Raw genomic sequence first — 26,107 nt, 5'->3', positions numbered from 1 at the left:
TTGTATTAAACTTCACAGAGACAGAATGAAGAAGGGGAATTGTTCCATTTCACAGATGAGGAAAATGAGACGTCAATAAAAGTAGGGTCTTATTGAGCCAAGGTCATAGGGTTGGATAAGGTTTGGAAAGAGCCCCTTCTGGCATTAGAGTTTAGGGCACAGCTTCTGCCCTGACCCAGAGCAGACTCTCTCACAGCTGTGTCCGGCACTTTATCTCCACTCAACCCCCTTTTCCAGGAAGGTGGTGCCTCAGTCTTGTTCCTTTTTTTTGTTTGTTTTTTCCTGAGTTGGGGAGGAATGAATCTGAGGAGGAGCTAGAGAGGGCAATACATGTAGGGTTACAAAAACCCCAGTCCAGGGACAAGGCAGAGAGGCAGGAACCTAGCAGAGCAGAGGATGGCTGAGATGAGTGCCCCAAAGGAGCCAGATGGCCCTGGTGAGGCTAAGCCCCAACTAGGGGGTGGCAGAGGAAGAAAGGCCTCCAGGTCCTGGGGGAGTTCAGGTTTGTATTTTGTAGGGGAGGGTGGTCTGAGCTTATAGTCTGGGGGCAGGGGGCAGCAGGCCTCAGAGCTCAGCTGGGTTGTGTTCTGTCCTGTTCAGAAGAGGTGACATTCTGGGGTATGAAATTAGCTGAAAAAGACCCCAGACTCCTAAGGACCCACCACCTCAAGATCTTTCCAGGTATTGGGGTGGGTGGTGTAGGACCAGGGATCTGGGAAGTGGGTTTCTGTGAGACCCTCTCCAGGATGAGTATGGTGGGGCAGGGTCTATCCATAAGCCCAAGCTCTGCCTATCTGTTGGTCCTGCAGGATATCTGACTCGGGTCCCCCAGACTCTTTGGCTGATTCTCATTTCTCTGGTCTTCTTCATGCTCCTTGTGACCACCCTGGCCCAAGGTGAGTCAGGGATCAGGCCTGCAGGAGCTGGGGGCTTAGAGTCCTGGGCCCCTTTGGGCCTTCCTTGTTGGATAGTCCTTGCCTGCTCTACAGCTCCTAAACTCACTAAGGCTAGGGCATCCAAGTTCCATGTCCCCTCCTGTGTTATTTTGGGCAGGTTATTGTCCCTCTCTGAGCCTGTCCCCTTATCTGTGAAATGCAGCTCATGGGGAGATAGGACTTCAGAGACAGTGGTGCCAGGACTTGCAAAGGGTCAGGCATACAGTTGGAGCTCATAAAGGGGGGTCTTCTGTTCTGTTGTAGTCTTCAGAATCCTCCAGTCCTTGCAGAAGGAGACCTGGGACCACCAGAGGAGCCACAATTCAAGTAAGGGGCTGGGCACTGGGGTCCTGGGTGGGAAAGGACTTTGAGGTTGTGTGTTTTTGTGCAGGCTTAGGGTGAAGTTTGCAAGGCAGGAGGGGAGGGGACTGAACCCATCCTGGGGCCTGGCAGCGTTGGCAAGTACTCCCTGAGCATCAGTTTTCTTGTCTGTAAAATAGGCTTTTGGGGTCACTGTGAGATCCATAATGTTCCCATTGGGTTCACACTGAACCAAGCATACAGTAGGTCCTCGATAATTGAAATCTTATTCTTCCAGCTACCATTTCTCCAAAGCAGATACACTCAGAGCTGGAGGAGATCCGCCAGCAGCTGACTTGGATGAATGCCACCCTGAGTAAGTCTGACACTTAGGTTGGGGTGGGGTGGAGACTCCTGGGTGGGGCTGGGACCTGCCTTTATTGCTGCCAGCCTGAGAAGGTCACTGCAGTGCTGGGCTCATTCTTATGGGTTTCTGGAGCACTGGCTGACACCTGAACACATGTTCCTGAGGCCCAAGATAGGGGTCAGGGGCCCAGGAACAAAGTGACCTGTCTTTCACAGCCCCACCTCTCTTCCTCAGCTGGCTTGTGCCGTCTCTGCCCCTGGAATTGGGAATTCTTCCAGGGAACTTGCTACTTCTTCTCCAAGACCAAGGGAATCTGGAAATTTTCTGTCTCTGCCTGTGAGAAGATGGGGGCCCAACTGGTGATTGTCGACAATGCTGAGAAGCAGGTGGGCTGGGAAGTTTCCACCTGGGGTTGGGCCATGCAACTGGTCATCCAAAAGTCTTCTGCCACCTTCCTCTGCCCTCTGAGAGATGGAGTCCTGGTGGGCAGCTTGGGGAGGGATGCAATCAGGGAAGGCTTCCTGGAGGAGGGACCATTAGTGGACTTGGGAAGGTCTAGTGGGAGGAGAATGTGTATGAGAGGAGCCCCTGGATAGAAAGGGACCACATAGGATCCCTCCCCAGGTCATGTATATGAACTGAGGCACAAGTTAACATATTTCAACAGGTGTATTCATGTTAGCATGCATCTGCAGCATACAGGCACACATGAACACATCCAACTTAACTGGGAGCCATAGAATAGACTGCAGAAGGAACTTCCATCCAGTGAGAGGCAGAGAACACTGGGAATATGGGCAGAGGTGAGGGTGGTGTTGTTTGGGAATCTTCTTCATCATGTCCTCCCTTCATCCCCACAGACTTTCCTAAGGTTCTGGAATGTCAGAGAAAATACCAGGACCTGGCTTGGCCTCAGTGACCACCACAATGAAGGCTCCTGGCACTGGGTGGACAACAGCTCCCTCCAGCTCAGGTGACCCCCAGAAACAATATCTTGGAAGGGGGGAGCAGGGAAAACACTCACACCCCAATCCAGGGGTGCTCAAACTGTGGTTTGGGAAGTATTGCCTGATAAACCTGATGAAAATGCAGAGTCCTGGCTCCACCCTAGGGGATTCTGATTCAACAAGAGTGAGTAGCGGCCCAAGAAACTGCATCTTCCATTCTAATAGCACTTATTCTGATGGGGGTGGTTTTGAACCCACATTTATAAAAAACCTGCTTCTTAACTCACTACCACCATATACTTGGCCCTTGGGACCCAGGGACCAGCTCCCCCAAGGGTGGGTTGGGGAAAGCTCTTTGTGGGGGAGGGACTCATGGCTCTGATGGTGTTTGTAGCTTCTGGTTGGAAGGAGAACCCAACAACCATGAGAATGAAGACTGTGTGGAATTGACCAATGATGGCTGGAATGACAACAAATGTACTGTAGAAAATTTCTGGATCTGTGAGAAGCCATCTGGTTCTTGCCCTGGCCTCTGAGGGCTGTTTCCCTTTGGTGAATTCCCATATGCCTCCTGAACTGAGGTCTTTGAGATGCTGAGTCTCCATGACCCCCTTCTACTCAAAGACCCCGTACCTCCATAGGCTCCAGCTCATCCCTCTTCCTCCTTTGATGGTCTCAGTTACCTTCAACCCCCATGAAATCCACCTAATAAAGTCACACATTGCATTCCATTCAACTTACATTCTATTCCTTTGCCACTGTTTTGATTTCTAATAGCTTTATAATGTGGTTGATATAAGCTAGAACATTGTCCTCTTTTAATATGTTTTTCTCTACTGCTGTGTATTTTATTTCCCAGATGCAGATTTTAATCAGTTTGTGATTTTGGTTGGAAATATATATTCAGATAGATAGATAGACAGATCAAAAATAGATAGATAGATAGATGATGGATGGATGGATATATGGGCATAGACGTAGATATAAATATAGATTCATTCATTCATTCATGACTCCATTATTTATTCAGGTCCTTTTTTTATTAAGCTCTCAGCAAAATTTAACTTCCTTCCTCTTCTCCTATTCAGGTCCTTCACTGAAGTTTTTTTAAAAATCAGTATTTTAGTAACATATACACAACCTAAAATTTCCACCTTTAACCAGATTCAGATATTTAATTCAGTGGTGTCAATTACATTCACAATGTTTTGTTACCATCACTATCATCCATTACCAACTTTTCCATCACCCAACAGAAATTCTGTACAAATTAATCTCTGACTCCCCATTTCTTACCCCCTTCCCAGCCCCTGGTAACCAATATTCTAGCTTCTGACTCTGAATTTGCTTATTCTGGTTATTTCTTATCAGAGAGATCATACAATATTTGCCCTTTTGTGTCTGGCTTTTTTCACTCACCATGACATCTTCAAGGTTCATCCATGTCATTGCATGTATCATACCTTTGTTACTTTTCACTGCTCCATAATATTCCATTCACACACACACACACACACACACACACACACACACACACACATACATACACATACATGGCACATATATAATCACAGTTTGCTTATCCATTCATCTGTTGATGGACACTTGGGTTGTGTGGTGGTCTGAAGTTGTGTGTCCCCCAGAAAAACACAATCTTAAATTTAATTCATTCATGTTTGTGAACCCATTATAAGTAGCAGTTTAGTGAGGTTACTTCAGTTAAGGTGTGTGTAGCCCACAACTTAGATTGGTTGGACTGGGTCTTAATCCTATTACTGGAGTCCTTTATAAGCAGAATGAATTCAGACAGGATAAAGAGAAAGCCACAGAGGGAGCAGCCAGAAGCCAGCCATCAGCGCCATCTGAAAGAGAAGGGAGAGAACAGCAGATGTTGCTATGTGCCTTGTCATGTGACAGAGGAGCTTAAGGATCACTGGGAGCCAACCCCAGAATTCCACAGTCTTTGTGGAGAAAGCATTGTCTTGATGATGTCTTGATTTGGACTTTCTTTTAACCTCAAAACCATAATTAATATATCGCCCTGTTTAACCTGAGTGTTCTATGGCATTTGCTTTGAGAAAGCGTAGGAAATTAAAACAGGTTGCTTCTATCATTTGGCAATTGTGCATAATGCCACTACCAAAATCAGTGTACAAATATCTGTTGGAGTAAATGCTTTTGAGTATATACTTAGAATTGGAATGCTGGGTCAGATGGTAATTCTATACTTAACTTTCTGAGGAACTGCCAACTTGTTCTTCACAGTTTGCAGTATTTTACATTCCATTCAGCAGGGAATAAATGTTCCTATTTCTCCATATCCTCTCCAACACTTGTTTTATTATTTTTAAACTAGCAGCCATTCTAGGGGATGTGAACTGGTATGTCATTGTGGCTTGGAGTTGCATTTCCTTAACGACTAATGATGTTGAGCATCTTTTCATGTGCTTTTTGGCCATTGTGGTGTTCTTGGGAAAAATGTCTACTGGAATCTTTTGCCCGTTTTTTGATTGGGTTGTTTGTGTTTTTATTGTTGAGTTATAGGATTTCTTTATAAATTCTGGATATTAACACTTATCAGATATGTGGTTTCCAAATATATTCTCCAAGTGTCTAGATTGTATTTTTACTTTCATGATGAAGTCCTTTGATATTCAAAAGTTTTTAATATTTATGAGGTCCCATTTATCTTTTTTTTTCTTTATTTGCTATTGTTTTTGGTATAAAGTCTAAGAAACCATTGCCTAACACAAGGTCATGAAGATGCTTCCCTACATTTTCTTCTAGGAGTTTTAGAGTCCTGGTTCGTATATGTAGGTCTTCAATCGATTTTTATTTGATTTTTTTTAAATGCAATTTTATTGAGATATATTCACATAACATAAATCCTTCAAATAGTACAATCAGTTGTTCATAGTATCATCATATAGTTGTGCATTGATCACCACAGTCAATCTTTGAACATTTTCATTACTCCAAAAAATAAAATAAAAATTGGAATAATTTTTATATCCAGGTATATCCAAAACATTCCACCCCCTCCTCCCCCTATTGTTCATTTACTCTTTTTTCACACCCATTCATTGTTTTTTTCAACTTTATCAAAAAATTAAAAAACAAACAATAAAAAACATTTCAAACAAAACCAAAACAAAGGAATAAGAAAAAACAAATAACCTAAAATACCTACATTACTTCCAACATGTTCCTTCCCTACCCCAAGAAAATAAACTATAACCCAACAAAGGAATAAGAAAAACAAATAACCTAAAATAACTACATTTCTGCAAACTTGTTCCTACCATATCCCACAGAAATTAACAAGCCATAGTCATTCCTGAGCATTCCCTGAACATTAAGTTTACCCTCCATAACTTATCAGTTCTTATTAGATTATCGTTTCCCCTTCACTATTTGCTGTCTATCACTAGGTCCCATAAATTTTACAATATAAACCATTTATTTTACATTTTTCCCAGTGTTCACATTAGTGATAACATACAATATTTCTCTTTTTGTTGCCTGGCTTATTTTGCTCAACACTGTCTTCAAGGTTCATCGATGTCATATATTTCACTTTATCATTCCATCTTATTGCCACATAGTATTCCATCGTGTGTATATAGCACATTTTGTTTATCCATTCATTTGTTGAAGGACATTTGGGGTTGTTTCCATCTCTTGGCAATTGTGAATAATGCTGCTAAGAACACTGGCATGCAGATATCTGTTTATGTCACTGCTTTCAGATCTTCTGGGTATATACCGAGAAGTGCAACTGCTGGATCAAAGGGTAATTCTATATCTAGTTTTCTAGGGAACCACCAGGCTGTCTTTCCATTATACAGTCCCAGTAACAATGAATAAGAGTTCCAGTTTCTCCACATCCTCTCCAGTGTTTACAGTTTTCTGTTTGTTTAATGGTAGCCCATCTAATTGATGTGAGATGATATCTCATTGTGGTCTTAATTCGCATCTCCCTGACAGTTAGTGAAGATAAACATTTTTTTTCCATGTATTTTTTGGTCATTTGTATTTCTTCTTCAGAGAACTGTCTTTTCATATCTTTTTCCCATTTTATAATTGGGCTGTCTGTACTACTGTCATTGAGTTTTAGGATTTCTTTATCTATGCAAGATATCAGTCTTTTGTCAGATACATGGTTTCCAAATATATTTTTCCCATTGAGTTGGCTGCCTGTTCACCTTATTGGCAAATTCTTTTGAGGTACAAAAGCTTTTAAGTTTGGGGAGTTCCCATTTATCTATTTTTTCTTTTGTTGCTTGTGCTTTGGATGTAAGGTCTAAGAAGTGACCTCCTAATACAAGGTCTTGAAGATGTTTCACTACATTATCCTCTGGGAGTTTTATTATCTTCTAGTCTCTTATATTGAGCTCTTTAATCTGTTTTGAGTTAATTTTTGTGTAGGGTGTGAAGTACAGGTCCTCTTTCACTGTTTTGGATATGGATATCCAGCTCTCCAAGCCCCATTTGTTGAATAGACTGTTACGTCACACTTCAGTGGTTTTTGGGGCCATATCAAAGATCAGTTGACCATAAATCTGGGGGTTTATCTCTGAATTCTTAATTCAATTCCATTGATCAATATGTCTATCTCTGTGCAAGTACCATACTGTTTTGACTACTGTGGCTTTATACTAAGCCTCAGAGTCAGGGAGTGTAAGTCCTCCCACTTTGTTTTTCTTTTTTAGAATATTTTTAGCCCTTTGAGGCATCTTCCTCTTCCAAATAAATTTGATAACTAGCTTTCCCAACTCTGCAAAGAAGGTTGTTGAAATTTTGATTGGAATTGCATTGAATCTGTAGAGAGTTTGGGTAGAATTGACCCATAAAAACATTTAGCCTTCCTATCCATGGACATGGAATTTTTTTCATCTTTTTAGGTCCCCTTCTATTTCTTTTAGTAAATTTATGTAGTTTTCTATGTATAGGTCTTTTACCTCCTTGGCTAAGTTTATTCCTTGGTACTTGATTTTTTTAGTTGCTATTAAGAATGTAATCTTTTTCTTGAGTGTCTCTTCAATTACTACATTTCTAGTGTTTAGGAACATTACTAACTTATGTGCATTAATCTTGTATCCTGCTAATTGCTAAATTTGTTTATTAGCTCAAGTAGCTGTGTCATCAGTTTCTCAGGGTTTTCCAGATATAAGATCATATCATGTGCAAATAATGCCAGTTTTACTTCTTCCTTTCCAATTTGGGTGCCTTTTATTTCTTTGTCATGTCAGATTGCTCTGGCTAGCATTTCTAGCACAATGCTGAATGACAGTGGTAACAGCAGGCATCCTTGTCTCATTCCTGATCTTAGAGGGTAGGCTTTCAGTCTCTTGCCATTGAGGGCTATGCTGGCTCATATATAAACAATATGCCCTTTAGTGTATTAAGGAAGTTTCCTCCAATTCCTACCTTTTGAAGTGTTTTTATCAAAAAAGGATGCTGGATTTTGTTTAATGCTTTTTCAACATCTATTGAAACGATCATTTGATTCTTCCCTTTTGATTTATTAATGTTTTGTATTACATTGATTGATTTTCTTAAGTTGAACCATCCTTGCATGTCTGGAATGAACCCCAGTTGCTCATGGTGGATGATTTTTTAAATGTGTCTTTGGATTTGATTTGCAAGTATTTTGGTGGAAATTTTTGCATCTGTATTCAAGAGGGAGATTGGCCTGTAGTTTTCCTTTCTTGTAGCATCATTACCTGGTTTTATTATTAGAGTGATGTTGGCATCATAAAATGAGTTTGGTAGTGTTCCATTTTCTTCAATGTTTTGAAAGATTTTAAGTAAAATTAGTGTTAGTGCTTTTTGGAAGGTTTGGTAGATTTCCCCTGTGAAGCCATCTGGCCCTTGGGATTTATTTATGGGAAGTTTTTTGATGACTGATTGGATCTCTTTGCTTGTTATTTGTTGGTTGAGGTCTTCTATTTCTTCTCTGGTCAGTCTAGCTTGTTTGTGTGTTTCCAGGAAATTGTCCCTTTCCTCTACATTATCTAGTTTGTTGCCATACAGTTGTTCATGGTATCCTCTTATCATTTTTAAAATTTCTTTGGGATCTGCAGTAAAGCCACCTCTCTCATTTATTATTTTGTTTATTTGGGTCTTCTCTCTTTTTGATTTTGTCAGTTAGCTAGGGGCTTGTCAATCTGTTAATCTTCTCAAAGAACCAACTTTTGATGTTATTTATTCTCTTTAGTGTTTTTTTGTTCTCCATGTCATTTATTTCTGCTTTAATCTTTGTTATTTCTTTTCTTCTATTTGTTTTAGGATTAGATTGCTGTTAATTTTCTAGCTTCTTCATTTGTTCCATTAGTTCTTTGATTTTAGCTCTTTCTTCCTTTAGTACATGCATTTAGAGCTATAAATTTCCCCCTCAAAACTGCCATTGCTGCATCCCATAAATTTTTATATGTTGTGTTCTCATTTCATTCATCTCTATATCTTTAGCAATTTCTCTTGCTATTTCTTCTTTAACCCACTGATTGTTTAGGATTGTGTTGTTTAATCTCCAGATATTTGTGAATTTTCTAAGTCTCTGATGGTTATTGACTTCTAATTGTATTCCATTGTGATCAGAGAATATGCTTTGAATAGTTTCAATCTTTTTAAATTTATTGAGGCTTGTTGTATGGCCCAGCATATGATCTATTCTGGAGAAAGTTCCATGAGCACTAGAGAAGAATGTGTATCCTGGTGATTTGGGATATAATATTTTATATATGTCTGTTAATTCAAATTCAGTTATCAGATTGTTTAGGTTTTCAATTTCCTTATTGGTCTTCTGTCTGTTTGATCTATCTATAGGAGAGAGTGATGTGTTGAAGTCTCCCACAATTATTGTGGCAACATCTATTGCTTCCTCCAGTTTTGCCAGTGTTTGTCTCATGTATTTTGAGGCACCTTGATTGGGTGCATAGACATTTACAATTTTTATTTCTTCTTGTTGAATTGTCCCTTTCTTTAGTATGTAGTGACCTTCTTTGCCTCTTATAACATCCTTGCATTTACAGTCTATTTTATCTGAGGTTAATATTGCTACTCCTGCTCTCCATTAGCTGTCTGGGCATGGAGTATTTTTTTCCATACTTTTACTTTCAATTTCTTTGTGTCCCTGTGTCTAAGATGAGTCTCTTGTAAGCAACATATTGATGGCTTATATTTTTTAATCCATTCTGCCAATCTACACCTTTTAATTGTGGAGTTTATTTCATTCACATTCAATGTTATTACTGTGAAGGCATTTCTTGAATCAGCCACACTATCCTTTGTTTTTATTTTTCAGATATATTCCCCCCTTTATGTCTTTTAATGTACCCTTACTAAATCTCTTTATTTCTGGACCCTTCTACATCTCTCTCTCTCCTTTCTTTGTTTCTCTGTTGTAGGGCTCCCTTTAGTATCTCTTGTAGGGCAGGTCCCTTGTTAGCAAATTCTCCCAATATTTGTTTTTCTGTGAAGATTTCAAGCTCTCCCTCAAATTTGAAGGACAGCTTTGCTGGATAAAGAATTCTTGGTTGGCAATTTTTCTCTTTCAGAATTTTTTATATGCCATACCACTTCCTTCTTGACTTCATAGTGGCCACTGAGTAGTCACTACTTAGTCTTAAGTTGTTTCCCTTGTATGTGGTGAATTGCTTCTCTCAAGTTTTCTGTTAGGTCTAGATCATTTATGATATTATTCAAGTTCTCTATTTCCTTATTGATCTGCCTAGATGTTACATTGATGAGAGTGGAGTATTGAAGTCTCCAACTATTATTGTAGAGGTGTCTATTTCTCCTTTCATTTTTTAAAAATATGGTTTTATTGAGATATATTCACATACTCTACAATCATCCACAGTGTACAGTCAATTATTCACAGTACCAGGCATTCATCACCAGAATCAAATTTTGAACATTTTCCTTATTCCAAAAGAATTAAATATAAAGGTAAGAAACACCTAAAACATTCCATCCCCTCATCCCACCTGCTCCAGGTTGCTAATGCTCCCTTTTCACAAAACACCAGAAATGGATTGGCTTTTATAAAAAGGGTTTATATGGTTACAGAGTTAAAATCTTAAGGCCATAAAGTGTCCAAGGTATGTCAAAAACAATCAAGTACCATTGGCATCTGGAAAACCTCTGTTAGCTTGGAAGAGATGTGGCTGGCATCCACTTGCTCCCAGATTGTGTTTCAAAATGGCCTTCCCCAAAATGTTGCTCTTGTGGTATTTTGTCCTCTCTTAGCTGCAGCTCCTTTTCAAAGCGTTACTCTCAGTTGCTCCCCAAAATGTCACTCACAACTGTCCTGAGTTCCATCTGTCAGTTCATTTATGTGGTTCCAGTGATCTAATTCAGAGCCACCCTGAATGGATGGGGCAACAACACCATGGAAATGATCCCATCAAAGTCATCACCCACAGTTGGGTGGGTCATATCTCCATGGAAACATCCAATCAAAAGGTAACACCCTAACCAAAAAGATTATTCAACCTTCTCCCACAATATTTCATCAAAGATAATGGCATTTTGGGGGCCACAATACATCCAAACTTGCACACCACCCAATTTCCCATTCAGTTTTTGTTCCCATATTTCTACTTATCTGTCCATACACTGGATAAAGGGAGTGTGAGCCACCAGGTTTTCTCAATCACAGTCATACCATGTAAGCTATGTAGTTATGCAATTGCCTTCAAGAATCAAGTCTACTGGGTTGCAGTTTGGCAGTTTCAGGTATTTCCTTCTAGCTATTCCAATACACTGAAAACTAAAAAGGGATATCTATATAGCACATAGCAGTGTCCTCCAGAGTGACCTCTTGACACCATTTGAAATCTCCCAGCCACTGAAATTTAATTTTGTTTTGTTTTGCTTCCCCCTTTTTCAAGGAGATGTTCTCAATCCCACAATGTTGGGTCCAGGCTCATCCCTGGGAATCATGTCCCAGGTTTCCAGGGAGATTTCCATCCCTGAGAGTCATGTCCTTTGTAAGGGCGAGGGCAATGAGATTACCTGCCAAGTTGGCTTAGAGGGAAAGAGGTCACATCTAAGCATCAAAGAGGTTCCCTCGGTGTTCTAGTTTGCTAATGCTGCAGAATGCAAAACACCAGAGATGGATTGGCTTTTATAAAAAGGGGGTTTATTTGGCTACACAGTTACAGTCTTAAGGCCATAAAGTGTCCAAGTAACACATCAGTAATCACGTACCTTCACTGGAGGGTGGCCAATGGCATCTGGAAAACCTCTGTTAGCTGGGAAGGCACATGGCTGGCATCTGCTCCAAAGTTCTGGTTTCAAAATGGCTTTCTCCCAGGATGTTCCTCTCTAGCAAGCTTGCTCTTCTTCAAAACATCTCTCACAGCTGCACTGAGTTCCTTCTCTTTGAGTCAGCTCATTTATATGGCTCCACTGATCAAGGCCCACCCTGAATGGGCAGGACCATGCCTCCATGGGAATATCCCATCAGAGTCAGCACCCACAGCTGGGTGGGGCACATTCCAAGCAAATCTAATCAGCACCAAAACCTCTGCCCCACAAAGACTACATCAAAGATAATGGCATTTGGGGGACATAATACATTCAAACTGGCACATTCCACCCCCTGGACCCCAAAATGACATTATCTTTCCATATACAAAATACATTTCATCCCACAACGATATCACAGAAACTTATATCATTTCAGTAACCAAAGTTAAGTACAAGATCCCATCAAAATCAATTACAGACATAATAGGTCCTAAGGCATAACTCTCCTTTAGCTTTGGATCTGTGAACTTAGAACAAGTTATATGCTTCCAATATACAAAGGAGGGTCATTCATAGGATAAACATTCCCATTGCCATAAGGAGAAACAGTAAGGAAAACAGTAAGGTTAACAGGACCAAAACAGTTCTCAAAACCTGCAGGACAAACTCCATTAGATTTCAAAGTCTGAGAGTCATTTACAGAATGACGTTGCATCCTTGGGGCTTGAGAGAGCGGGAGCCTAACCCTTCCTAAGGGCCTTTTTGGCAGCCCTTTCCTCTCCAAACACTTGGGTGAGTGCTCCAACATATCCACACATTGGGGAGACCACCTTCTTGGCCCCACCCTCCTCAAACATTGGGGCAGCTCCCAGATTCCCTTCCATCTCCAGGGCACATGCTCAACCCCTTCAGAACAGTGTGGTGGCAGCCAGGTTCTCCCCAATTCCCTGGGAATGTGCTCAACCCTCTTTCAGGCTTGGGGTTGCAGAACATTTCCTGAGCATCAAGGCAGAATGCCCACCCTCGACCTCTGGGGCATACTCACCCTTTCCATGTGTGTGGGCCACTCTGCTCTCCCAGCCTGAGACCTCTCGACTCCAGACCTCAACTTCCAGGACTCTGTCTTTGAAGAAATTTTTCCTTCAATTTGTTCCTTTTCTGTCTCCTCCAGTCCTGACTGGCAGCAGCTCTGTCTGTAAAGAGCTCGCAAAAATTCTGTTGGCTTTGCATGAAGAACACAGAGGTCAAATCCATCAGACAATAGGACTTTCCCCAAATGCTTTCTGATTAACTCATTCTCCAATCTTGGCTTGTACTGAAATGGTGGCTGAGTTCCATGTTTGGTTACATCCTCACGTTGGGCTGTAGCTTCTGGGATTCCACCCCCTGGAAACTTGTAATTTTCCAAGCCATCAGCTTCTGGTTTCTTTGAACCCAAGAGTTCAGTTCTAAGTTTATCTCTCTCTGCCCGCATTTTACTATAAGCTGCAAGAAGAAGCCAGGGTACATCCTCCACATGTAGTCTGGAGATCTCCTCAGCTAAGTATTCCAGGTTATCACTTTCAAATTCTTCCTTCCATCTGACACCAGGACTCAATTTTCCCAAATTCTCTGCCACTTTAAAACAAAGATCGCCTTTCTTCCAGTTTGCAACAACACATTCATCATTTCTGCTCAAGTCCTCATCAGAAGTACCTTTAGAGTCCATATTTCCATAAACAGACTCTTTAAAGCAGTTTTGGCCTTTTCTATCAAGCTCCTCACAATTCTTCCAGAATATTCCCCTTATCCATTTGAAAAGCCCTTCCAACATGTTTGGTATTTGCAGACTCAGCAGCAAAAGCACCCCACTTCTCTGGTACCAAAATCTGTTCTAGTTTGCTAATGCTGCAGAATGCAAAACACCAGAGATGGTTTGGCTTTTATAAAAAGGGGGTTTATTTGGCTACACAGTTACAGTCTTAAGGCCATAAAGTGTCCAAGTAACACATCAGTAATTGGGTACCTTCACTGGAGGATGGCCAATGGCGTCCAGAATACCTCTGTTAGCTGGGAAGGCACATGGCTGGCATCTGCTCCAAAGTTCTGGTTTCACAATTGCTTTCTCCCAGGATGTTCCTCTCTAGCAAGCTTGCTCTTCTTCAAAACGTCTCTCACAGCTGCACTGAGTTCCTTCTCTTTGAGTCAGCTCATTTATATGGCTCCACTGATCAAGGCCCACCCTGAATGGGCAGGACCATGCCTCCATGGGAATATCCCATCAGAGTCAGCACCCACAGCTGGGTGGGGCACATTCCAAACAAATCTAATCAGCACCAAAACGTCTGCCCCACAAAGACTACATCAAAGATAATGGCGTTTGGGGGACATAATACATTCAAACTGGCACACTTGGGGAGACACTTAGGCACAAATTATAAGTAGGCTTAGACTCTCCTTTGTAGTAACAAGCTTCATAAGGGAAAACTCCAAGATTGAGAGCTCATCCTAACTTTTTAGTCCTCAGTGTTTGTGAGAATATCAGTAATAGCCCAGGTGGGGAAGTCCAACATTTCTAGATTTTTCCTCAGTTCCTCAGGGGAGCCCTGCAAATATATTTTTATTCTCTGCCAAAATTTCTTTGGGATGTATTGGGAGTTCACACTAATCTGTACAAACCTACCAGATCTCACTTCCTATTCAAAATTCCATGTAATTATGGTATTTAAAAAACCTGGCCATACAAGGTAAAGTGTTTAGTGCACCACAGAAAATAAAGATCCTGCACCAAATAAGCATCTCTTCCCTTGGTCTCACACAGAAGTTGAAGTTTTAAAACACAGTATAATCATACTTTACCCTTTGGCCTGGTTTGCCTTAGTCCTAACCAGATCCTCTTCATTCATAACTCTAATTGAACTCTGAAGTTCTTCAGCTTCTTTAAAAATTTAATTTTATTGAGGATTTTCACATACCATACAATTATCCAAAAATCCAGAGAGCACAATAAATTACCCATGGTACCATCATACAGCTGTGCATCCAACACCACAATTAATTTTTTTTTCTTTCAATTTTTAGAACATTTTCACTACTCTGGAAAATAAATAAAGACAAAAAAGAAAAGAAAACTCAAATCCTCTCAACCCCCAACTAACTCCCCCATTATTTTTTTACTTGCTTTTTTTAAGTTTTTTTTTTAAATTAAATTCAGTTTTATTGAATTATATTCACATACCATACAATCATCCATGGTGTACAACCAACTGTTCACAGTATCATCATATAGTCATGTATTCATCACCCCAATCCATTTTTGAACATTTTCCTTATATCAGAAAGAATCATTAAAAATAAAAAGTAAAAGTAAAAAAAGAACACCCAAACCATCCCCCCATCCCACCCTATTTTTCTTTTAGTTTTTGTCCCCATTTTTCTACTCATCCATCCATAGACTAGATAAAGGGGGTGCGATCCACAAGGTTTTTACAATCACACTGTCACCCCTTGTAAGCTACATTGTTATACAATCATCTACTGGGTTGACGCTTGATAGTTTCAGGTATTTACTTCTAGCTATTCCAACACATTGAAATCTACAAGGTCTTTTCTATATAGTGCATAAGAATGTCCACCAGAGTGACCTCTCAACTCCATTAGAAATCTCTGAGTCACTGAAACTTTATTTTGTTTCATTTTGCATCACCTTTTTGGTCAGGAAGATGTTCTCAATCCTGTGATGTCAGGTCCAGATTAATCCCCATGAGTCATATCCTGAATTGCCAGTCAGGTCCCACATAAGAGGGAGGGAAGTGAGTTCACCTACTGAGGTGACTTAGAGAGAGAGAGAGGGCCACATCTGAGCAACAAAGAGACATTCATGGGGGAGACTCTTAGGCAAATTATAAGTGGGTTTAGACTCTCCTTTGCAGTAATGAGCTTCATAAGGGCAAGTCCCATGACACAGGGCTCAGAACATGAAACCACCAGTCTTCAATGTTTGTGAGAACATCAGCAACAGTCCAGGTGAGGAAGTCCAACAGTTCTGCATTTTCCCCCAGGTCATTAGTGGGGCCTTGCATATATATTTTTATTCTCTGCCCAAATTATTTTGAGATGTGTCACTATTTCACTCTACCCTATACTAACCTACCATACCTCACTTCCTATTCAAAGTTCCATGTAATTGTGGTGTTTGAACAAACTGCAGAAGTTATACTGTTTAGAAAATATAGATCCTGCATCAAATAAACATCTCTTCCCTTGGACTCACATGGAAGTTGAAGTTTTAACACACATTCAGTTTCAACCTTCACCCTTTGGCCCAATTTGCCATTGTCATATCCAGATCTGTTTCATTCATTTTTCTAATTGATGTCTGGGTTCTTTTCAGCCTTTTTTTTTTTTTTAACAGTTTCTGTATGCACTGATATTGACATTCATATCTGCTGAGCTCTAGCTCTGAGTTTCAGGTGTTACACAGATATCCAATGTTCCAGAGACAAATCAGGTTATATACAAATGGATCAGCATCTCAGAGTTTGGAGATAGCCATTACAATTCAGGAATAGATGTGACTGCTGTAAGAGCTTACAATCTAGGAACCATTACTATAATCATTCCCCCATTAGGCTGTGTTCTAAGATTCAACTCTGAGTTTGCACATTGTAGTTAGCCCATATTGGTGAGGCATTATAGTGTTTGCCTTTTTTCTGGCGTACTTCACTCAAAATGTTGTCTAAGAGATCCATTCACCTTGTTGTGTGTCTCACTCCTTCACTCCTTCTTGTTGTTTCTCAATATTCCATTGTATACATACACCACCATTCACCATTCTGTTCCTCAGTCTATGTACCCTTAGGCCGCCTCCACCCATTGCAGATCATGAATGCTGCCTCCATAAACACCAGTGTGCAAATGCCCATTCATGTCTCTGCTCTCAGATTTTCCAATTACATACCCCATAATGAGGTTGCAGGACCTTATGGCCCCCACATACTTAGCTTTTTGTGGAACCACTGCACTGACCTCCAGAAAGGCTACACCATTCTGCCTCCTCATCAATAGTAGATATGTACATCCCTCTTTCCATGTTTTCTCCAGCACTTTTACCCCATTTATATTTTTCCTACACTGTTATAGAGATACATTTATATACCATGCATTTATCCACAGTGTACAGTCACTTGTTCATATCATCATAAAGTTGTACATTTATCACCACAATCAGCACTTGAACATATTGATTAGAAAAAATTTTTTAGTGAATAATGAAAAAGATAGTAAAAAGAAAAGTAAAATATCATACAATACAATATAATAGTAAGGACAGAAAACAACACCACTACCAAGAATCCCATATCCTTCCTTTATATCCCCCTCTCATACACATTTAGCTTTGATATTTTGCCTTTGTTACATTCAACGGAAGCTTATTATAATGTTACTGTTGACCATAGACTCCAGTTTGTTTTGATTATGTTTTTTCCCAAATACCATCCCTTTTTCAACACTCCGTATGGTTGACAAGTCTGAAATCTTGCACATATAAAGAAATCCTACAACTCAACAATAGTACAGACAGCTCAATTATAAAATGGGCAAAAGATATGAAAAGACAGTTCTCTGAAGAAGAAATTCAAATGGTCAAAAAACACATGCAAAAATATTCATCTTCACTAGCTATTAGGGATTTTCAAATTAAGACCACAGTGAGATATCTCACACCAATTAGATTGGCTGCCATTAAACAAGCAGGTAACTACAAATGCTGGAGAGGATGTGGCATTATTGGAACTCATATTCATTGTTTGTGGGACTGTATATTGGTAGAGCCACTCTGGAAGACATTCTGGTGGTTCCTTAGAAAACTAGATATAGAGCTACCTTTCATCCAGGAATTTCACTTCTCAGTATATACCAGAAGATCTGAAAGCAGTAGACACCAAAAGATATTTGCACACTGATGTTCATAGCAGCATTATTCACAATTGCCAAGAGGTGGAAGGAATCCAAATGTCCTTCAACAGATGAGTGGATAAACAAAATGTAAATACACATGGTGGAATATTATGCAGCAGTAAGAAGGAACGAGGTCATGGAACCTATGACAACATGGATGAACCTTGAAGACATAATGCTGAGTGAAATAAGCCAGGCACAAAAAGAGAGATATTGTATGTTACCACTAATGTGAACACTGTGAAAAATGTAAAATAAATGTTTTATATTGTAGAGTGTAGGGGACTTAGGGATAGCAAATAGTGAAGGGGGTAATAATCTAATAAGAATTGATAAGTTATGGAGGGTCAACTTAATATTATGGGAATGCTCAGGAACAACTCTGGTTTGTTAATTTCTGATTGGTATTGTAGGAACAAGTTCACAGAAATGTAGTTATTTTAGGTTATTTGTTTTTCTTTTTCCTTTATTGGGTTATAGTTTGTTTATTTTCTTGGGGTAGGGTAGGAATATGTTGGAAGCAATGTAGGTACTTCAGGTTATTTGTTTTTCTTATTCCTTTGTTCAATTATGGTTTGTTACTTTTCTTGGGATATGGTAGGAACATGTTGGAAGCAATGCAGTTATTTTAGGTTATTTATTCTTTCTTATTCCTTTGTTTTGGTTTTGTTTGAAACTTTTTGTTTGTTTTTAAATTTTTTGATAAAGTTACAAAAACAGTGAATGAGTGTTAAAAAAATAATTAACAATAGGGGCAGCAGGGGAATGGAATGTTTTGGATGTTCTTTTGTATTTTAACTTTTATTTTAGTTTTTGGTGTATTGGAACTGTTCAAAAATTGATTGTAGTGAGAAATGCACAAATATATGATGATTGTACACTTTGAAGGATGGTATGTTATATGAATACTTATCATGAAAATTGCATTTAATTTTTAAAAAATTAGCATCCTAAATATATAAGAATTATATTTGATTTGGTACCAATTTAACTTCAATAGCATCCACAGATACTTTTACCATACAACTATGTTCTTCCACCATTTTCTGTACTTATTACCACTAACAAGCGGTAATCTTTGTACATGTATGTCCCAAAACAGATTTATCACTATGTTTTTCCATTTGCATTTTAACACCTGTAGAAAGCCAGAAGTGTATTTACATAACAAACAATACAATATAATGATGCTGGGATTTATAATTACCCAAATGATTAACTTTACCTTGTGTTTTTAATTCTTTATGCTGCTTTGAACCACTTTGTAGTGTCTTTTCCTTTCAAGGCTGAGGAACTCCCTTTTGCATTACTTGTAGGGAGAGTCTAGTGGTGTTGAATTCCCTCAGCTTTCTCTTTTTTGGTTAGCTTTTTTAAAATTAAATTCTATTTTATTGAGATATATTCATATATGATACAATTATCCATGGTGTACAATCAACTGTTCACAGTACCATCATATAGTTGTGCATTCATCACCCCAATATTTTTTTAACATTTTCCTTATACCAGAAAAACAAAGAATAAGAATAAAAAATAAAAGTAAAAAAGAACACCCAAATCATCCCCCCTTTCCACCCTATTTTTCACCCAGTTTTTGTCCCCATTTTTCTACTCATCCATCCCAACAGTGGTTAAAGGGAGTTTGATCCACAAGGCTTTCACAATCCATTGTCACCCCTTGTAAGCTACATTGCCATACAATTATCTTCAAGAGTCAATGCTACTGGGTTGCAGTTTGAAAGTTTCAGGTATTTACTTCTAGTTATTCCAATGGATTAAAATCTAAATATGGTTATCTATATAGTATGTAAGAATGCCCACCAGAGTGACCTCTTGACTTCATTTGAAATTTCTCAGCCACTGAAACTTTATTTTGTTTCATTTCACATCCTCCTTTTGGTCAAGAAGATGTTCTCAATCCCATGATGTCAAGTCCAGATTCATGCTCAGGAGTCATATCCTTACTTAGATTTTTTAAAACTTTATTGAAAAATTAAACAAACAAGCAAAAAAACATTTCAAACAAAACAAAGCAAAGGAGTAAGAAAAACAACCCCAAATAGCTATTTTGCTTCCAACATGTTCTTACCATACCCCAAGAAAATTAACAAATGATAACCAAAGGGCTAAGAAAAATAAATAACCTAAAATAACTAAATAACTACATTGCTTCCAACATGTTCCTACCATACCCCAAGAAAATTAACACACTGTAATCAGAGGCATAAGAAAAACCAAATAGCCTAAAACAACTACATTGAAGCTAATTAAAAAAAACGCAACAGCTTTTTTTACTTTATCAAAAAATTAAAAAAAAAACCAATTCAAACAAAATAAAAAAGGAATAAGAAAAACAAATAACCTAAAATAACTACATTGCTCCCAACATATTCCTACCATACTCAAGAAAACTTGCAAACCATAATCATTCCTGAGCATTCCCATAACCTTGAGATTATCCTCAATCACTTATCTGTTCTTATTAGATTATCATTCCCCCTTCATTAGTTGCTGTCTATCTCTAGATCCCCTACACTCTACAATACAAAAAAATTATTTTACAATTTTCACAGTGTTCACATTAGTGGTAACATACAAAATCTCTCACCCATGCCAGATATTGAGGCAGGTGTCTGGGTGCATGGAAGGCACTCCCCACCCCACTTGCCTGCATGACTCTCACTGCCATATCCACAGCCATTTTCAAGGTTTTTTTTAAAATTAAATTCAGTTTTATTGAATTATATTCACAAACCATACAATCATCCATGGTGTACAATCAACTGTTAACAGTACCAATCATATAGTCATGCATTCATCACCCCAATCCATTTTTGAACATTTTCCTTACATCAGAAAGAATCAGAATAAAAATAAAAAATAAAAGTAAAAAAGAACACCCAACATCCCTCCTACCCCACCCTATTTTTCATACAGATTTGTCCCCATTTCTTTACTTATCCATCCATACAGTTGATAAAGGGAGTGCAACCCACATGGTTTTCACGATCACATTGTCACCCCTTGTAAGCTACATTGTTATACAATCATCTTCAAGAGTCCAGACTACTGGGTTGGAGTTTGATAGTTTCAGGTATTTACTTCTAGCTATTCCAATACAATAAAACCTAAGAGGTGTTATCTATATAGTGCATAAGAATATCCACCAGAGTGACCTCTCAACTCCATTTGAAATCTCTCAGCCACTGAAACTTTATTTCATTTTATTTTGCATTCCCCATTTGGTCAAGAAGTATTCTCAATCCCATGATGCTGGGTCCAGATTCATCCCCAAGAGTCATATCCTGCATTGTCAGGGAGATTCATATACCTGGGAGTCAGGTCCCCCCTGGGTGGGGGCAGTGAGTTCACCTGCCAAGGTGGCTTATTTAGAGAGAGAGGGGGGCCACATCTGAGCAACAAAGAGGTACTCAGGGGGAGACACTTAGGCACAATTATATGCAAGTCTATCCTCTCCCTTGGAGTAACAAGCTTCATAAGGGCATGTCCCATGATAGAGGACTCAGCATATCGAACTGCCAGTCCTCAATGCCTGTGACAACATCAGTATCAGTCCAGGTGAGGAAGTCTAACTCTTCCACATTTTCCCCCAGTTCCTCGGGGGGCTTTGCAAGTATATTTTATTCTTTGCCCAAATTACTTTGGGATGTGACACTGTTTCACTCTAACCTATACAAACCTACCATATCTCACTTCCTATTCAAAGTTTCATCTAATTGTGGTGTTTGAACAGACTATAGGGTTACAATGTTTAGAAAATATAGGATCCTGCACCAAATAGACATGCCTTCCCTTGGTCTCACATGAAATTTGAAGTTTTAAAACACAGACAGTTTTGACCTTTATCCTTTGGCCCAGTTTGCCCTAGTCTTAACCAGAGCTGCTTCATTCATGTCACTAGTTGAAGTCTGGGATCTTTTTCAGCTTTTTTTTTCAACAGTTGTTGTATGTGCTAATACTGACACTCATATGTGCTGAGCTCTTGCTCTGAGTTTCAGGTGTCACACAGATACCCAATGTTCCAGAGACCATCAGGTTATACACTAAGGAATCAGCATCTCAGAGTTTGGAGATAACCATTACAATTCAGGACTAGATTTGACTGCTGTAAGAGCTTACAATCTAGGGACCATTACAATAATCATTCCTCTCTTAGGCTGTATTCTAAGATTCAATTCTGAGTTTACACATTGTAATTAGTTCATATTGGTGAGGCATTATAGTGTTTGCCTTTATTTCTGATGTACTTCATTCAAAATGCTGTGTACAGGATCCATTTACCTTGTTGCATGTCTCACAGCTTCACTCCTTGTAGTTGCTCAATATACATTGTATGCATACACCACAGTTCACCATTCTGTTCCTCAGTCTATGTACCCTTAGGCCACCTCCACCCATTGCAGATCATGAATATTGCCTCCATGAACACCAGTGTGCAGATGCCCATTCATGTCTCTGCTCTCAGATCTTCCAAGTATATATGAGGTTGCAGGACCTTTTGACCCCCATATATTTTGCTTTTAAGGAACCACCACACTGACCTCCAGAAAGGCTACACAATTCTGCCTGCTCATCAATGGTAGATAGGTACACCCTCTTTCCATTTTTTCTCCAAAACTTTTACTCCTATTTATATCTTTTCCTACAATTATATAGAGTTACGTTCACATACCATACATCTATCCACAGTGTTCAGTCAGTTGTTCATGGTGTCATCATAAAGTTTTACATTTATCACCACAATCAGCACTTGAACATATTGATTACCACAAAAAAAGTTTTTTTTTCTTTAGTGAATAATAAAAAAGATGACAAAAAGAAAGGTAACGTCATACAATACAATATAATAGTAAGGACAGTAAATAACACCACTACCAAGAATCCCATATCCTTCTCTTATATCCCCCTCTCATACACACATAGCTTTGGTATATTGCCTTTGTTATATTTCATGGAAGCATATTACAATGTTACTGTTGACTATAGACTCCAGTTTTCTTTGATTATGTTTTTTCCCATATACCATCCCTTTTTCAACACTCTGCATGGTTGACATTCATTTGTTCTCCCACATTTAAAAACATTTTTATATTTGTACATTTAGTAACAGTCATTGGCCACTCCAGTTTTTGCCAAGTTATATAGTTCTAGTCCTTGTCATCTATCTTTACCTCTGGTGTCATAATTCTCCTATACCACCTCTTTCAGCTTTACTGACAGACATCTTTGTTCAGTGTACTTACAATATTTCGCTACCATCACACAGTATTATGCTATTTCTGGATCTATAACTGCTAAACATTCTGTAGTCCTTCAGCATCAAATGCCCAATCTCTACCCTCTTTCTATCTCCTGATAGCCTGTGTTCTCAGCTTTTAACTCTCAAAGTTTGCTCACTAATGTTAGTTCATAGTAGTGAGACCATATGTATTTGTCCTTTTGTTTCTGGCTGACTTCACTCAACATAATATCTTCAAGGTTCATCCACCTTATTATATGTTCCATGTCTTTGTTCTGTCTTAGAGCTGCATAATATTCCATCATGTGTATATACCACAGTTTGTTTATCCACTCATCCATTGATGGACATTTGGGCTCTTTCCATCTCTTGGCAATCATGAATAATGCTGCAATAAACATTGGTTTACAAATGTCCATTTGTGTCTTAAGTTTCATTTCCTCTGAATATATACCTAGCAATGGAATAGCTGGATCATATGGCAAATCTATACTTAGCTTCCTGAGGAACCTCTACACTGTCTTCCAGAGTGGTTGCACCATTCTACATTCCCACCAACACTGAATAAGTGTGCCTCTTTCTCCACATGCTCCCCATTTTTTCTGTTTTTTGGATAATGGCCATTCTGATAGGTGTGAGATGATATTTCATTGTGGTTTTGATTTGCATTTCCCTAATAGCCAGTGAAGTTGAGCATTTTTTACTATGTTTTTGAGCCATTTGTGTTTCCTTTTCAGAAAAGTGTCTGTCCATGTGTTTTGCCCATTTTTTAATTGGATTGTTTGTCTTTCTGTTGTTGAGCTGTAAGATTGCTTTATACATTCAGGATATTAAACACTTATCTGATATGTGGTTTTCAAATATCATCTGTCATTGCATAGGTTGCCTTTTTACTTTTCTGACAAATTCCTTTGATGTACAAAAGTGTTTAATTTTGAGGAGATCCCATTTGTCTATATGTTCTTTTGTTGCTCACACCTTGGATCTGAGGTGTAGGAAATCACCTTTTATTACAAGATCTTTAAGCTGTTGCCCTATAATTTCTTCTAAAAGTCTTTTGGTTTTGGTGCTAATGTTTAGGCCTTTGATCCATTTTGAATTAATTTTTGTGTAAGGTGTGAAATAGGAATCCTCTTTCATTCTTTTGGAAATGGATATACAGTTCTCCAAACACCATTTATTGAAGGGGCTGCTCTGTCCTGGTTGCTTTGGCTTGACTGCCTTATCAAAGATCAGTTGTCCGTCAATGTGATGGTCTATTTCTGAACACTCAATTTGATTCCATTGATCAGTATATCTGTCCTTATGCCAGTACCATGCTGTTTTGAGCACTGTAGCTTTGTAATATGCTTCAAAGTCAGGCAGTGTGAGACCTCCCACTTCATTCCTCTTTCTCAAAATATTTTTGGCTATTCAGGGCACCTTACCCTTCCAAATAAATTTAGTTATTGGTTTTTCTATTTCTGTAAATTAAGTTGCTGGGATTTGAATTGGTATGGCATTGGATCTATAAATCAGTTTAGGTAAAATTGCCATCTTAACTATATTTAGTCTTCCAATCCATGAACATGGTATGTTCTTCTATGTTTTTTATGTCCTGTTTGATTTCTTTTAGCAGTTTTTTTATAGTTTTCCATGTTAAGGTCTTTTGTGTCCTTGGTTAAGTTTATTCCTAAACACTTGATTCTTTTGGTTGATATTGTAAATGGAGTTTTTTCCTTGATTTCCTCTCTTGTTGCACATTCCTTGTGTATAGGAACACTACAGATTTTAGTGTGTTGATCTTGTAGCCTGCCACCTTGCTGTATTCACTGACTAGTTCTAGTAGCTTTGCTGTAGATTTCTCTGGATTTTTTACATATAGAATCATGTCATCTGCAAGTAGTGAAAGTTTTACTTCTTCCTCTCCAATTTGCCTTTTATTTCTTTTTCTTGCCCAATTGTTCTAGGTAGCACTTCCAGCACAATGTTGAATAACAATGGTGACAGTGGGCATCCCTGTCTTGTTCCTGATCTTAGAGGGAAAGCTATCAGCCTCTCCCCATTAAGTATGATGTTAGCTGTGGGTTTTTCATATATTGCCTTTATCATATTGAAAAAGTTCCACTTTATTCCTATCCTTTGAAGTATTTTCATCAGGAAAGGATGTTGAATTTTGTCAAATGCCTTTTCTGCATCAACTGAGATGATCCTGTGGTTCTTCTGCTTTGATTTATTGATGTGGTGTATTACATTAATTGATATTCTTGTGTTGAACCATCCTTGCATACCTGAAATAAATCCCACCTGGTTGTGGTGTATTATTCTTTTAATGTTCTGCTGGATTTGATTTGCAAGTATTTTGTTGAGGATTTTTGCATCTATATTCATTAAAGAGATTGGTCTAAAATTTTCTTTTTTTGTAGTATCTTTGTCTGACTTTCGTATTAGGGTTATGTTGGCCCCATAGAACGAGTTAGGTAGCTTTCCCTCTTCTTCAATTTTTTTAAAGCATTTGCCCAGACTGGTACTAATTCTTTCTTGAATGCTTGGTAGAATTCATATTTGAAGCCATATGGTCCTTGGCTTTTCCTTTTGGGGAGATTTTGGTGACTGACTCAATCTCTTTACTTGTGATTGGTTTGTTGAGGTCATCTATTTCTTCTTGAGTTAATGTTGGTTGTTTATGCTTTTCTAGGAAGTTGTCCATTTCATCTAAGTTGTCTAGTTTATTAGCACATAGTTGCTCATAGTATCTTCTCATTATCTCCTTAATTTCTGCAGGGTCGGTAGTTATATTTCCTTTCCCATTTCTGATTGCATTTATTTGCATCTGCTCTCTCTTTTTTTTTGTTAGCCTAGCCAGTGGTCCATCAATTTTATTGATTTTCTCAAAGAACCAACTTCTGGTTTTGTTGATTCTCTCTATTGTTTTCCTGTTCTCAATTGCATTTATTTCTGCTCTAATCTTTGTTATTTCTTCCCTTCTGCTTGCTTTGGGGTTAGTTTGCTGTTCTTTCTCTAATTCCTCCAGGTCAGCAGTTAACTCTTCAATTTTTGCTCTCTCTTCTCTTTTAATATAGGCATTTAGGGCAATAAATTTCCCTCTCAGCACCACCTT

General features: G+C 38.7%; 1 protein-coding gene across 3 annotated transcripts; it reads left to right on the top strand.

The window, feature by feature from the left end:
* The first annotated feature begins 314 nt into the window (after nt 1–314).
* On the top strand, nt 315–3,289 carry LOC119525641 (CD209 antigen-like protein E). Of its 3 annotated transcripts, none has more exons than XM_037824461.1 (8): nt 315–502; nt 604–681; nt 810–896; nt 1,200–1,262; nt 1,534–1,611; nt 1,837–1,988; nt 2,463–2,575; nt 2,944–3,289. In XM_037824461.1, exons 1-8 carry the CDS (start codon nt 397–399, stop codon nt 3,083–3,085), a joined length of 819 nt encoding a protein of 272 aa, XP_037680389.1. In that variant the 5' UTR covers nt 315–396; the 3' UTR covers nt 3,086–3,289. The 3 variants fall into 3 exon arrangements, with proteins under 3 accessions (XP_037680389.1, XP_037680388.1, XP_037680390.1); XM_037824460.1 differs by having other exon boundaries at nt 316–502; nt 601–681; XM_037824462.1 differs by lacking the exon at nt 604–681 and having other exon boundaries at nt 317–502.
* Nucleotides 3,290–26,107: the final 22,818 nt, after the last annotated feature.

This window comes from Choloepus didactylus (genome assembly GCF_015220235.1).
Source record: "Choloepus didactylus isolate mChoDid1 chromosome 25 unlocalized genomic scaffold, mChoDid1.pri SUPER_25_unloc2, whole genome shotgun sequence".
Classification (NCBI taxonomy): domain Eukaryota; kingdom Metazoa; phylum Chordata; class Mammalia; order Pilosa; family Megalonychidae; genus Choloepus; species Choloepus didactylus.
This window is presented reverse-complemented; position numbering and strand designations above follow the sequence as displayed.